Raw genomic sequence first — 13,607 nt, forward strand, 5'->3', positions numbered from 1 at the left:
TCAAGGGGCTTGTGTGGGGCTGCTGCCGACACCGCAGTGGGACAGAGAGAGCAATCTGTGGGACGCCCAGCCTGTGTGAGTGTGTGTGTGTGTGTGTGTGTGGGAAGAGGGGGGGGGGGGGGGGGGGAGAAGACAAGTAAGGGTAAGAATCAGAGAAGGGGGGGGGGGGGGGGGGGGCGCTGAATAGAAGATGGTGTGTCACCCCTGCCAGGTGACGCACACACCCTGCCCCAGCCAGCCAGCCAGCCAGCCAGCCCGCTGCTTGCCGGGACAGTGTAAAGAGAGTGGAGGAAAGAGAGACAGAGAGAGAGGGAGAGGAGAGAGAGGGGAGCGAGAAAAGGGGGTTTGGGCTGCAGTGCAACGGGATGCGGCGAGGAGCTGCGGCAGCACAACGAGACGAGAGAGAGAGAGAGAGAGAGAGAGAGAGAGAGAGAGAGAGTGAGAGAGAGTGAGTGAGTGAGAGAGAGAGAGAGAGAGAGAGTGAGAGAGAGAGAGAGAGAGAGAGAGAGAGAGAGAGAGAGAGAGAGAGAGTGAGAGAGAGAGAGAGAGAGAGAGAGAGAGAGAGAGAGAGAGAGAGAGAGAGAGAGAGAGAGAGAGGGACAGGGAGAGAAAGGAGGTGAAAGAGGTGGAGAGACGTCAGAGTGAAGACTGGTGGTTTTCTGGACGTGCACCGGACTGAGAGAGGACCACCGGGACAGTCAAGATCAAGGCCACATTTTGACCCACCTCAAGGTGACATGGGCCGCAGCCCCGCCAGCTGCCAATGCACGAGGGACGTGGATGGGAACTCACGAGCCCCCCAGACGCACCACCGTCACTTGCTTTTTCCAGGTCTGCTAGCCAATCGGATGCAGGCTGACCGAGGCAGGGAGCGGACCTCTGTTGAGCGGATCCTCAAGTGAGGAGGAGGAGGAGGAGGAGAGTTGGTGGAGAGGGGGGAAGTGCGGGGGCATCGCCTTATGCCCTGGGACGGTTCAGGGAGGCGGGGAGAAGTTTAGAGGAGAAGAGAGGAGACTGGTGCTGGAGGAGGAAGAGGAGGGTCCACAGAGGCCGACGCAGGAGCGCCACGCAAGGAGGCGGGGAGGGGGGGGGGTGGGGGCGGGGGCAGGGGGCTAGGGACGAGGAGGAGGCGTGGAGGGAGGTGGGGGACGGGGCCCGGTGTATTTTTGGACGCGGGGGTCCTCCTGAATTAAGCGCGCGAGCCGGCGAGCGAGGGAATAAAGATGTAGTGTGAGCGGTCTGGGCCTGAGCGGTGGATGCGGAGGGTGGAGGAGCGGAGGGAGAGGAGAGAACAAGGAGTGTGCTGTGCCGCGCAGCAGAGGAGAGGAGAGCGAGAGCGGGCTAGGCGCCCCTGGGTGACTGACTGAAGCGGGCCCCGGCAGCTGGACCGAGCCAACGGACGGAGCGGGAGGGGGGAGAGTGAGAGACAGGGCAGAGGCGGGCTGGGAGGGGGGGGGACTGAGGGACGGATGCACCGGCTGATGATCTGACGCTCGGGGAACTCCTCAAGGGGACCACGGAGACGGAGGGGTCTGCTGGATGAAGAAGGTAAGGATGACAAATGATCCCCGTCACTGTGTGTGTGTGTGTGTGTGTGCGTGTGTGTGTGTGCGTGTGCGTGTGTAGATGTGTGTGTGTGTGTGTGTCAGTGTCTGTGCGTGGAGCTATATTTGTGAGAGGAAAATAAAGCCAGACATTGAAACTTTTTTGAAAGAGCTAGGGTTCGGAACATAAAGTTTATGAATAGGAATGGAGTGTGCTCAGCTAAATCCATGTGACACGTGGTGGTTTGAATCACCTAAAATGGCTTGGAAGAAGTGGCTCTTTCATGATTCAGCCATTCAGACGTTTTAATTTCATAAATAATAATGTGGAATTTGTGTTCCTTATGAGGACTACTAATGTGTCTGTATCTGAAAGGTTATAATCAGCAACCGTGTTTTCTTATGAGTCACAAGCCTGTAGGCTGTCTTTGCTTTTCTAGCGTGCGTGTGCCAACATACACACACAAAACACACTGACCCTTGACAGAAAGCCGGACAGGAACACCTCAGAATTGTGTTCCTCAAGCGTCCCCAAAGAAAACATTGACCTGTTGACATTCCATGGCGTCATCAGCACCACGGTGACTCGCACCCGGCGCCGGGTTCAGAATGACGTGTTTTTTTATATCTGTTATCCTTCAAATGTTGGCTCTAAGGTGAGAAAAAGCTCCCTAGACAACATGTTGGTTTCTGTATCTTAAAGGTTCCCCAAACCAAAAATCGTAGAATGGGCCCAATTGGAGCACCTCGACTGTTTCTATTCATCTTTTGACGGGGGGTGAAAAACCTTGATGTGTTGTAAGACCCGTTTCAAGGACTAGCATCCAAAGGCAAATCTAACTGTACCTACGATTTGACTACCTGGGATATGTCGTCTTGGACAGGGGAAAAAAACGAATTAGACATGTAGGTCTAGGCTGGAACCATTATATAATGTTGGACGTTCCACTTCCACTGGGTAGCAGAGCTTATTTGCCTCTCTGCCTTTCCTTCGGACGTGAGCTGAAGCCAGAAAGTAGTGTATAGGCTCACTGATGTGTATCATCTGCAGCTGAATGTAAGGAACAGAATGTAAGGCACAGAATTTGTGAATGTTATTGGTTAGTGTTTGCTTTCTTTTCCCACTAAAAGGGTGAAGGGACTGTAAACTATGGGAATGTTTTTCCTTTCTCCTTCTGCAAATACATGTGCACAAGCACACATATTATAAGCTTTGTGAATTATCTGAGCAGTAACACTTCCATATGTGCAAACCATTGCTGGGCAATATTAAAAATACCTGAGCTCAACAACACTCACTTGATACTATTGAAAAAGTTAACCAATTGGTCTGGAATAACTGTCTAAAATCATTCTTGGCTGAAATGTTCATAGACGGCTCCTGAAATCGGTTCCTAAACATTTACCCACTGTGTTCCAACATCCTATAGTACAATCTCCACCGACCAGCCCCATCCCCTTCCCCTTCCAAACCTCCACACCAATCCTTCCTGTTTCTCTCTCTCCCACTGGCCCTCCTTAGGTACAACCTTGCTCTCTTTCTTTGCTTTATCTCTTCCTTCCTCTGCTCCCTCCTTCTTCCTTCCCATATCAATTATCCCTTCCCATATCAATTATCCCTTCCTGCTCTACCAATCATCCCCCTCGCAGCCAACCGATGTAAAAAGTCCCTTGTCCAGTAAGTAGGGAGGTCATTAAGCCCCAACAGGCAGACCACCTCCTCCACACCGGCTCACCTGAGCCTGCAGCCCAGTTGCTCAGTGGGCCTGGAGGAAGATTCCACCTGGGAATGAGTTGTGAGGAAGGAGGGGCGGGGGAAGGCAGCCAGCATGCCAGACATGGGAAAAACCCACAACTCTCTTTGGATGCTGGGATTTGCATCAGGGAATAGAGTCTTTTTTTTTCTTCGGATTACCCTGATTAAAGGTTTTTGATTTCCTGGGAGTGCTTGACATTGATGCCGAGCTGCTTGGAGAGCGCTTTGGAAATGCTAAACTGGTTCGACTGGGAAGCTTGGCTGATGGATAATATCCTGCGTGTTGAGTGAAGAGGGACAGAACCGAATCATGAGGACAGTGCAATTCTGTCAGCAGGTGCACCTGAAGTGATGCACATTTAGACAACACGCCTCTTGGACTGCTCAATACATTCTAGACATTGAAAGGTGGAAGCCTGTGAGTTAGTCTCCACAAATCACAGCATCCACCGATGCTCTGGACAATTCACTATTAATCCTGTAACCTTGACTGAAGACCATCGATTTCTGGCCAAGGTGACACATGCTTTTTTTTTGCAGTCTTCAGATTTATGGTTAATGTTGTGATTTATGTTCAAGGGCGAAGTGTCCTTAACCTGGTTAGATTTGAAATGTCTTTACACTCCAGCCAGCTCCAAGAGTCTTTCTACCATTCATCTTATGGCAGTTTCCCAAGGACCTTAATTGGAAACCATTCTAGGTTTTCAATCTTCATGCAATGATCTTGGTCTTAGTTTGGAAGTGGCTTGAACCTGTTCAAAGCATAAGTAACATATAATAAGATAAAGTTTAAACACTAATGCTGGCCATTGAAATGATTATTAACAATTACGACCAACCAACCTAACACTCTGCTAGACTAACCATGTCCCGCTGTGTCATCCTGCAGTGAGCGCCCATAATTGATCCTACCTCTGTACTGCCAGCTAGCCTCTCTGGCCCTGTAATCAGGCCATTACCATCCTGCTTTATCTTCCCTGTGCCCTGGGGGAGGGCTTGGACCGCTGCCTATCACTGTCCTTGTGATTCCCAAGGGATCATATGCCGACTAGACTCTCTAACACGCTTGACTATTAGGCTCATCTAATTCCCTCAGTCAATACTTCACATGCAGATACTTCAGATATTTCTGAAATATCCTGTGAGCATATTTAGAGTAAACCCGCTATCCAAATGGGATGTGGGTCTTGTGTACGCGCCAGGATTGGGTCTAGGGGTTTTGTAACTCAGCACATTTCCTCCTACAGTTCCCTGACTGGCTTGATATTCGATGATGACTAAGAAAGTTTAATGAAGGTGCTGGTTTTAAATAACACCCCGGGTATTAATGGTCCCAGGCAAGAGCGGAGTTCTGAAAGGAATTTGAACTGGGTGCTGCATTTCCGCCAAACCCCTCTACTCTTTCAGTGGCTGAACAATTCCTGCACAATCCCTCCACCTGAATCTGCCATCTCCCATTTATGGTTGAGTAGCCCAGTGCCAGGTGTTGGTAATCTGTGTGTCCGCTTTGGCCCGGCAGTGGAGTCTGTCTGCGCCCCGTGGGTTCCACAGAGCTGGCTGTTGTGATGTGAGCCTGTGAATGAGGACTGTCTCCCCTGTACAGACCAAACGGGGCAGGCTGAACCAGGGGCACAGGGAGGTAATTTAGTGAATGAAAGGACAGGATTGTCCCTCCCCCTCCCCAGCCTCCTCCACCCGACAAGGCCTTTAATTAGAGCCATTAACCTGGAGTTTGGTTTGGTGGGATTTTTGGGGTATGTGTGTGCAACAGCGGCAAGAGAAAAGGATACATAAAAAAATACCTCTCCCTGTTGATACATAAAAAATGGAGTGGAGTGGTTAGGGAGTTTTCCTACGAGGGATTTACCCAGGGGCAGGTTGATCCACAACAATATGGGCATTATGCCAGAATTTTTTAAAAGAAAGTCGTTTCTCAAAGCCGGACAGAGTCGATTATGACTTGACCCAGAGTCTACCTCTCTGCTTCTAGTTTCATAGCTTCCTTTCAATGAGGCTGTGTGCTTCCATGATGTCATTGGCTAACGAAAGCATGTTTCCTAGCTGACAGCTCTTGATGAAGGTGTTTTACAGTAAAGCCAGGAAATGAAACTTCCTTGACCTGGGGGGGTTTGCTGGGGAAGGGGTGGGACTCTTTGCCATGGTCCTTTAAGATAGACGACAAGCTGCAGAGGTAGTGCCTCTTGCATCTTAAAGGAGTTACTTGGCAATCATTGCCTTTCATTGCTCGTGAAGCATACTCACAAGTGGTGCATGATGTTGTGATGTGTGAAATATCTTAGGACAATTAGCATTGCGTATTCTAATGTGAATTATTCTTCAATGAGTCTTTCCTTCTTTGGTCCCTGTGAACTGACTTTGACACGCTGTCCTCAACCCCCTCAGATGCCCTCCCGATGCAGGAATACGTTGAACATCGTTGTCACCACCCTCTTCGCTGCGGTGGTGCTCTTCGCCATCCTGCTGGCCTATGTCACCGGTTGGTTTGTCCTTCCTGCTTGCCATCTCTCAAACCACTCGTACATACGATTATCGACATTCAGATGCATTGAGTTCCTACCCTTTACCCTTTGCATACCCATTCAACCCAATCTCCCCTCTGCAGGCTACCAGTTCATCCACACCGAGCAGCATCACCTGTCCTTCGGCCTGTACGGTGCGTTTCTCTCCCTGCACCTCTTCCTCCAGAGTCTCTTCGCCTACCTGGAGCACCGGCGCATGCGGAGCCCCGCGCGGCCGCAGCACCTGCGCCGCACCGTGGCGCTCTGCATCGCCGCCTACCAGGAGGACCCCGACTACCTGCGCAAGTGCCTGCGCAGCGTCCGCCGCATCTCCTTCCCCGGCCTGAAGGTGGTGCTGGTGGTGGACGGAAACCGCCCCGAGGACCGCTACATGATGGACATCTTCCAGGAGGTGATGGGCGGTGTCGACCAGGCCGGCAGCATGGTGTGGAAGGGCAACTACCACAGCGATGGCAGCGGGGGTGGCGTGAGGGGCGGGGCCCGCAGCGCCGTGCACATGGAGGAGGCGGTGCGCGTGGCGCGGCTGGCGCGAGGCTGCCGCTACTCTTGCGTCATGCAGGAGTGGGGCGGGAAGAGGGAGGTGATGTACACGGCTTTCAAGGCGCTGGGGGACAGCGTCGACTATGTGCAGGTGAGAGGAGTCTTAAGGGTTTGTACTGTAGAAGGTTTGCTCACATGTCTAGCTAGAATCCCAAACATCTGGATGACAATCGTAGTCTCTTTAACTGGAGACATTAGGGGGGATGTCATTTGTGTTTTTGTTCTATTCAAGGCTATTTCCCAGGCGACCGGGTTGGTTCGTCCTTGTTGGGACATCACAAATGGCGGAATGTTGGGAATAACACCTCGTATCAGTAGGAGAGGCACTGGCCTGTTCCTAGACTAAGAAATGTGAACACAGACATACACTAAAATACACCTACATTAAAAGTTACCTTTTTGGCAATGAATCTGAATCAAAGATCGCTGAAGCTTTGAAAGCACACATTTACATTAGTATTAGGAGTTAGGAGTATTAAATGTCATAACACTGGCAGAACCTAATTTGTCATCCAATATGCCAACAGACACTGGCGATGCAGTTTTGCTGAATCAATTACAAAGTCCAGTGGGCCAAGACATACAGATCACCACATTGATTCAGATGGAACAGTAGCTAGAAGTCTAAGCTTGTTGGCTATTGGCAAGTTCATGAGATCCAATTTCTCCTCTGATAGCTGCATTAATAATTAAATGATTTGGCAACTCATTCTTGAGTACCTAAAAAATATATAAGCAGCCAACACAAAATTATGGACATATTGTCAGTCATATTTATGTTAACCGTACGGTCCTGTTGTATGCTATTTAAATAGGGTTGCATATGTTTCAATGGACGATATACTGGTTACATCTGGTCCTATCTGGCTGCTGCCGGTCTGACATGTTCTTGCGGCTGGTCAGATGTTTGCATCTGAGCATCAAGAAACTGTGCACTGCAATTAGGATAAACCAGCTGGTCGCTTCTGTCAGCGGCCTTTCATTTCTGTCCTGGACATCAGTACATACTTAAAGCCCCTCTGCCACATGCTTGCATCGCGCCCATTCGCTTGTGTGCTCTTAGACCAAGGACTCTGTTACGTATTCTTCAACATTGGTGTGTGTTGTGTGCATGTGTTTGTGTGTGCCTATGTGTGTGTGTGTGTTTGAAAGAAAGACACAACATGAACCCTTGTCTTTGTGGCTCTTCAGGTGTGTGACTCGGACACTGTTCTGGACCCAGCCTGCACCATAGAAATGCTGAAGATCATGGAAGAGGACCCGATGGTGGGAGGCGTGGGTGGAGACGTACAGGTAAATCATTAAATTATTGTGCAAAAAGTATTTATTTAATATTTATATCCTATTCTGTTGAAAAATCACTGCGTTATATTTTTCCTCTATCCGTTGCAAGTGACCTCTCATCCATGTCTGCTTTCCCTCCAGATTCTCAACAAGTATGACTCGTGGATCTCCTTCTTGAGCAGCGTGCGATACTGGATGGCCTTCAACATCGAGCGGGCCTGCCAGTCCTACTTTGGCTGCGTCCAGTGCATCAGTGGCCCGCTGGGAATGTACCGGAACTCCCTGCTCCAGCGCTTCTTGGAGCCCTGGTACCACCAGACTTTCCTGGGCTCCAAGTGCAGCTTTGGCGACGACCGCCACCTCACCAACCGCGTGCTGAGCTTCGGCTACAAGACAAAGTACACGGCGCGCTCGCAGTGCCAGACCGAGACGCCCACGCAATACCTGCGCTGGCTCAACCAGCAGACGCGATGGAGCAAGTCCTACTTCCGCGAGTGGCTCTACAACGCCCTTTGGTTCCACAAGCACAGCCTCTGGATGACCTACGAGTCCGTGGTCACCGGCTTCTTCCCCTTTTTCCTAGTGGCTACCGTGATCCACCTGTTCTACCGCGGGCGGCTATGGAACATCCTGCTGTTCCTGCTGACGGTGCAGTTGGTGGGCATGGTGAAGGCCACCTACGCCTGCTTCCTGCGGGGAAGCCTAGTCATGATCTTCATGTCGCTCTACTCGCTGCTCTACATGTCCAGCCTGCTCCCCTCCAAGATCTTCGCCCTGCTCACCATCAACAAGGCCGGGTGGGGGACGTCGGGCCGCAGGAAGATCGTGGTGAACTTCATCGGCGCCGTGCCCGTGACGGTGTGGGCCACGGTGCTGCTCGGCGGCGTGGGCTACACCATCTACTGCGAGACACAGGAGCCCTTCAGCGACTACGAGAAGGTGCTGCTGATCGCCGGGCTGATCCTGTACGCGTGCTACTGGGTCGTACTGCTGGTGCTCTACCTGGCCATCGTGGCCAAGCGCTGCAACAAGCGGGAGGAACAATACCACCTGCCGTACGCCGAGGCGTAGGAGGGGCTGCTGGCTGTCACGCGCCGCGCTGCGACTCTGTGAACTGCTAGCGACAGTCACGTCGCCAAAACAGCTGTTCTCTACTCCAGGCTGAACGAACCTGACCTAGGAAAGGCTCATATTTATCAATGGTGCTCAAAAGTTGTGAGTCTGAGATACAGCAGCAATGATCCACTTAAGGGAGTCAATATTGAGACTGAAAATACATGTAACCCTCCAATTCCCAATGTCACTGTTGTATGGTGCTTTACACTGTAAAATCAACTGAATGTTATGCCGTTTTGGACGATTCATATGTGCATATATTCATATGTTTAGAAGATCAATAGAAATCTGAATGCAGGTTTACAAATCAGAATGGTTTGGGCATTTTTTTGGTGAAGCACAGTTATTACAATTCTTAAGTACTCACATTACAGTAAAGAAAAAGTTAAGAAGTTTCAGAGTCTAAGGGGTCATGGCCGAGTGCAACCCTTCTCTTCGGTTATGTGTGCTGTGGATTAGTGTGAACATTTTCAAAGATGGGATGAGAAGGTGCTATATTATGCCGTATTTTTCTCGCATTTATTAAAAGTTAATTTGAAAACAAATGGCGACCATGCATTGTAACTGACCACAATGAATGGCCCTTACAAAAAAAGGGGAAAAAAATGCTTTTTTTCATTCATGTGTAACTGTAAATATTAGTAACTGACAATATTATCAGGCCTGAGGCCGTAAAAAAGACTGTGGATACAATTGTGTCCCAAGTGTTATAGGACCTCAACCTATTCTGTCAAGCCGCTAATATTATAATCATCTGCTGCAATTTGAATTGTTTGTAATACACGTTTATCATTGGTACAGACAATCTGCCATTTCTACACCTGTATATATACGTGTGTGTGTGTGTGTGTGTGTGTGGTGTGTGTGTGTGTGTGTGTGTGTATGTATGTATGTATGCGTGTGCATGTTGGTACTGTTGAGCAGTTCCAGAATAAGAGTCGTCCATTGGTCTAGGTACGACCATATACCAGTCAGTTTACCATTTACCATCCAAGTTTTTGTATAAGAAACATTTATATTTTAATAAGTGCCAATTCACTTTCATGTAATGGTTTAAGGTATGTTCCCAAACTAACTACCAACTAACCTTTTTAGTAGGTGGTTGGACCAAATATCTTCAATGTATCTTCAAAAATTAGACAGTGTAAAAAACAATGACCAAAGAGAATCTTTCTGAGGTTCAAGGCAAAACTTAGTTTATTAAATAATAATTTCTTGGTTTTATGGGTGACCTCGTCCTTGCTCTGTGGCTTAGAAACTATTAAAAAAAACTCAATTGGAATAAATAATTTATTTATCAGGAGGGAATTTTTTTATTTTTTTTCACACCTTCAACGGCATCAAACTATTTAAAAATGTAAACTCTGAAGTAATTTTGCCGTATTGCATTGTCTCACTAAATATAAGTGACATTTCTGTTTTTGAATGTGGAGGTTTTCACTTGTGCTACTTAAGTTATATCGGAAACCTGACTGACAAAAAGTATAAAGTAACTGACTAGGGGGGCCCTTTCTAATGGTTCTCTGTGCATGAGGCGGCCAGCTAGTAGAATTCCGTATCAGCGGTGATCAGAATTTTCCTAATGAATTCTAAATTCTCTTTACCCACACACATCTCCCATTCATACCAAGTCGGGAGGCTGCGTTAAATGACTTCCTCTGCATGCATTTTATTAATTTAGTTTGAGCATCTCTCATTTTAGATTTTCGTTTTTTTCTATCTTTTGTTTGCAATATAATAGGGCTGTGGTTCCAAGGTATTTTCTGTTAATCTTTTATGTATCCCAGTAAAACAAAACGGTTCAAAATGCATTTGAAGGTTGACATAAATATATTTCCATCCAACACCATTAAAAACGTGGTGAAGCTCACGTTGACTTTTGACATGGACATTTTGGCCGGAACTCAAAACACCCTAGCCGCTATAGGTTTGATTAACAGAATGAACTGCCGCTGCAAATGTTTAACTACTACTTGAACTAAAAGCCTTGTATTCAGAGACTTTGGGACTTGAATAAAAAAAAGTACTATCCAATGTGCCTCTTAGGGTTTTAGGTGCAGTTGTTTGTATGTGTGTATACGATGTAGGGAGGTGTCTGAAAAATGTTGGAAGAGGTCTTTTTCAACAGTTGAATGAATTGATTCAGTCACCCTTAAGCAAGGGGTGGAGCCATGTTCACCTCAATGTGCTCACAACAACACAGTGAGCTGCCTTCATCAAATACACTCAAGAGTTCCTGGCCTGTTTTATGTTTGTTTTTTAACCGAAAGTAAGAGGGAGCCGCGCCAAGTGTTATGAACTTCTGCGAATGTAATAGGGCAATATTTCCGTTAGCTTGTTCCTGTCATTCCAACCATTTCTTTTTCAGATTCTTTCCATTCGTGTGTTGATAAAGGTGATACTGCTGGATGCTTTAGGACAGGTCACCAACATAAAATGATACAGGTTTTGGGTGGTTCAAGAGACAAGGAGATGTTATTTATTCAGCACGCTCAAGAGTTTTAAGAGGAACTGCATGAAAGGCTACCTTGATTTAATTCCCTTTACCTTTGTTTCTGTTTGAAGTATGCGTCAATATGTACTCCTCCATGAGCCAGGACAGAGTCTGCGTCTTTATGGTCCGCCACTCAATGTACTGAAATGTCTGTTTATAATATACTTCTTCCACACAATAAAATGGTCCATGTTTTAAGGAAATATGGAGACATTACTTTGCCGTTTAACTTGTCTTTACATTAGTTCACCAACATGATAACAATGTTTGTATTAACGTTTTACGTTTAGAAAGTCAATAGGTACTTTAACCATTGGCATTTATTTTGGGATGAGGTGCATGTTAAGAAATGTAGGGGGATAGGGGAAAGGGTTTGGGACAAATCCCCCAAAAACTTAAATAATGTGCATTTGAACACATACAGGTGTGTGTAGCATTTAATATCCTTCAAGACCTGATCCTAACTTCCCATTACACTACTAAAACTATGATGAGGTAGGCTTTACTACAACAAACCCATATGACAAGGATTTTTGAATGAAATATTACACAATGTTTTCTATTGCCGAAAGGATCCAGAAAAAAAAGCATCTTCTGATGCTTTACTTATACGGTTTAGTATTTTATTATTTAACTGCAAGGTATGAATAAAAACAAATGAATCACACATTAATAAAACATTCTCCTTATGATGAAAGAAATTTACATCTATTCACATGTTCTCCTCTTTAGATACTTAGTTTCAAAAAAGGGACTTTGGCGACACCTGGTGTCGGAAACAGTTAAGTTTCCTACATCTAATGAAGTAGTTGAGGTGCTTTTAAGTATTTGCACTCTGCTAAACTTTTATATTATAAAAGTTTAGCAGAGTGCAAATACTTAAAAGCACCTCAACTACTTTATTAGATGTGTTGCAAAGATCTATCTATTCATATTTTATACCCACCACACCAGGTATGTGCACAGACACAAAACTTAACAGTTTCTTGGTTTACACCTTCTTAGGCACATTTGTAATGATTGGCTTGGGCCGCGTCTTGAAAATGAGCTTCTTCTTGATAAGGGCTGTCACCGAGTAGGAGGTGCAGGAAGGATCTCCTTGGCTGTCGGTTTCCATGGGTACCTGGTTGTTGTCGTCATGGCTGGCGGCGTCCTGTGCGTGACCAGGGAGCTTGGTGAGGACGGCGAAAGGCTTCTCCAGTTTGACCACTTTACCATACAGGATGTGATGGCCGACTATAAGCACAGGAATACCCTGGTGGAGGAAAGTAGAGCAACATTTATGAATCCAGTGAATGTACCGATGTGTGCAGACATGCCCATCCCACCACAAGAACCACGTTTTGAATGATGCAACAATTAGGCCATGACCACAAAGTGCATTTCAAGAATAAAAGCACAATTCTTCTTAAGGGGAAATCCTTCTGCCTGACAAAACCACTGACTCCTTTTCCAACATCCATTAGTTTTACCTGACTTTGCAGTCTGAATATGTTTAACAATACATTAACACAACGCCGGAATCCCTCCCGACCAAGCTGGACACTTGATACTGTTACTGTCCATCTCTTACTAACTACATACCTCCTTAGTGTAGAGCAGATCCCCCATGGCATTCCCTGCTAGACCAGAGTTCTGCCTGGATACCACTTCACCTTGCAGTTCAACCAGCAGCCACTCTGCAGCGGCACCACTGCCCACACTGCTTCTACAAGACAATGTGGAACAAGAGGATGAGTACATAAGCCCTGGTACAACCAACAAACACGTTAACTAGATTCCGGCTATGTCGAGTCCTGCATGCATTCATGAATGCTATTATGCAGCTAGAATATATATGAATGATCAATAATACCAATAACCAAAATGTTATATCCCACATTTATAAGCCTATTAATGCTGCCTAACTAATTGGTAGGCTGATGTTAAAATGCAAAGAATAATTTAACAATTACAATTACTGAATATAATGTTTCCAAAATATTTAATGTTCTGTGTTAGTGTATTCGTAAAACACGCCTATAATAACACATAATTCTGTTATAATACGTCTATAGTCTGTCACCACCTACCTTATTACTATTTGGACCATTGCCCTATCGGTTGTCGACCCTTGTTTAGATGTTTGCCAGTGTTCAGCGTTGTTTTAGATGACTGGGTGCAATACAATATTTTTGCATTGCATTGAATAACATGGAATCTATTAGCATTCAACCCGAACGGCTTTCGAAACAAAATGTCATCAAAATGTAACACTACAACTGTTTAGTTGTTTCTGACATATGCTTATATTTCTTCTTTCCCGCCAGCAGTCCATATTTCCTAGTTCCATG

General features: G+C 46.5%; 2 protein-coding genes across 2 annotated transcripts; one reads left to right on the forward strand and one right to left on the reverse strand.

Moving 5' to 3' along the window:
• The first annotated feature begins 1,170 nt into the window (after positions 1-1,170).
• has3 (hyaluronan synthase 3) lies at positions 1,171-11,490 on the forward strand. Its single transcript, XM_030365963.1, has 5 exons — positions 1,171-1,548; positions 5,704-5,797; positions 5,924-6,471; positions 7,572-7,673; positions 7,806-11,490. Exons 1-5 carry the CDS (start codon positions 1,540-1,542, stop codon positions 8,733-8,735), a joined length of 1,683 nt encoding a protein of 560 aa, XP_030221823.1. The 5' UTR covers positions 1,171-1,539; the 3' UTR covers positions 8,736-11,490.
• An 86-nt stretch (positions 11,491-11,576) lies between these two features.
• Positions 11,577-13,607, reverse strand: chtf8 (CTF8, chromosome transmission fidelity factor 8 homolog (S. cerevisiae)). The gene is made up of 3 exons (XM_030365966.1): positions 13,347-13,607; positions 12,859-12,982; positions 11,577-12,529 (listed from the first exon to the last, which is right to left on the reverse strand). The coding sequence occupies exons 1-3, from the start codon at positions 13,364-13,366 to the stop codon at positions 12,266-12,268; spliced, it is 408 nt and encodes a 135-aa protein (XP_030221826.1). The 5' UTR covers positions 13,367-13,607; the 3' UTR covers positions 11,577-12,265.

The sequence above is a fragment of the Gadus morhua genome, chromosome 9 (genome assembly GCF_902167405.1).
Source record: "Gadus morhua chromosome 9, gadMor3.0, whole genome shotgun sequence".
In the NCBI taxonomy this organism is placed as follows: Eukaryota; Metazoa; Chordata; class Actinopteri; order Gadiformes; family Gadidae; genus Gadus; species Gadus morhua.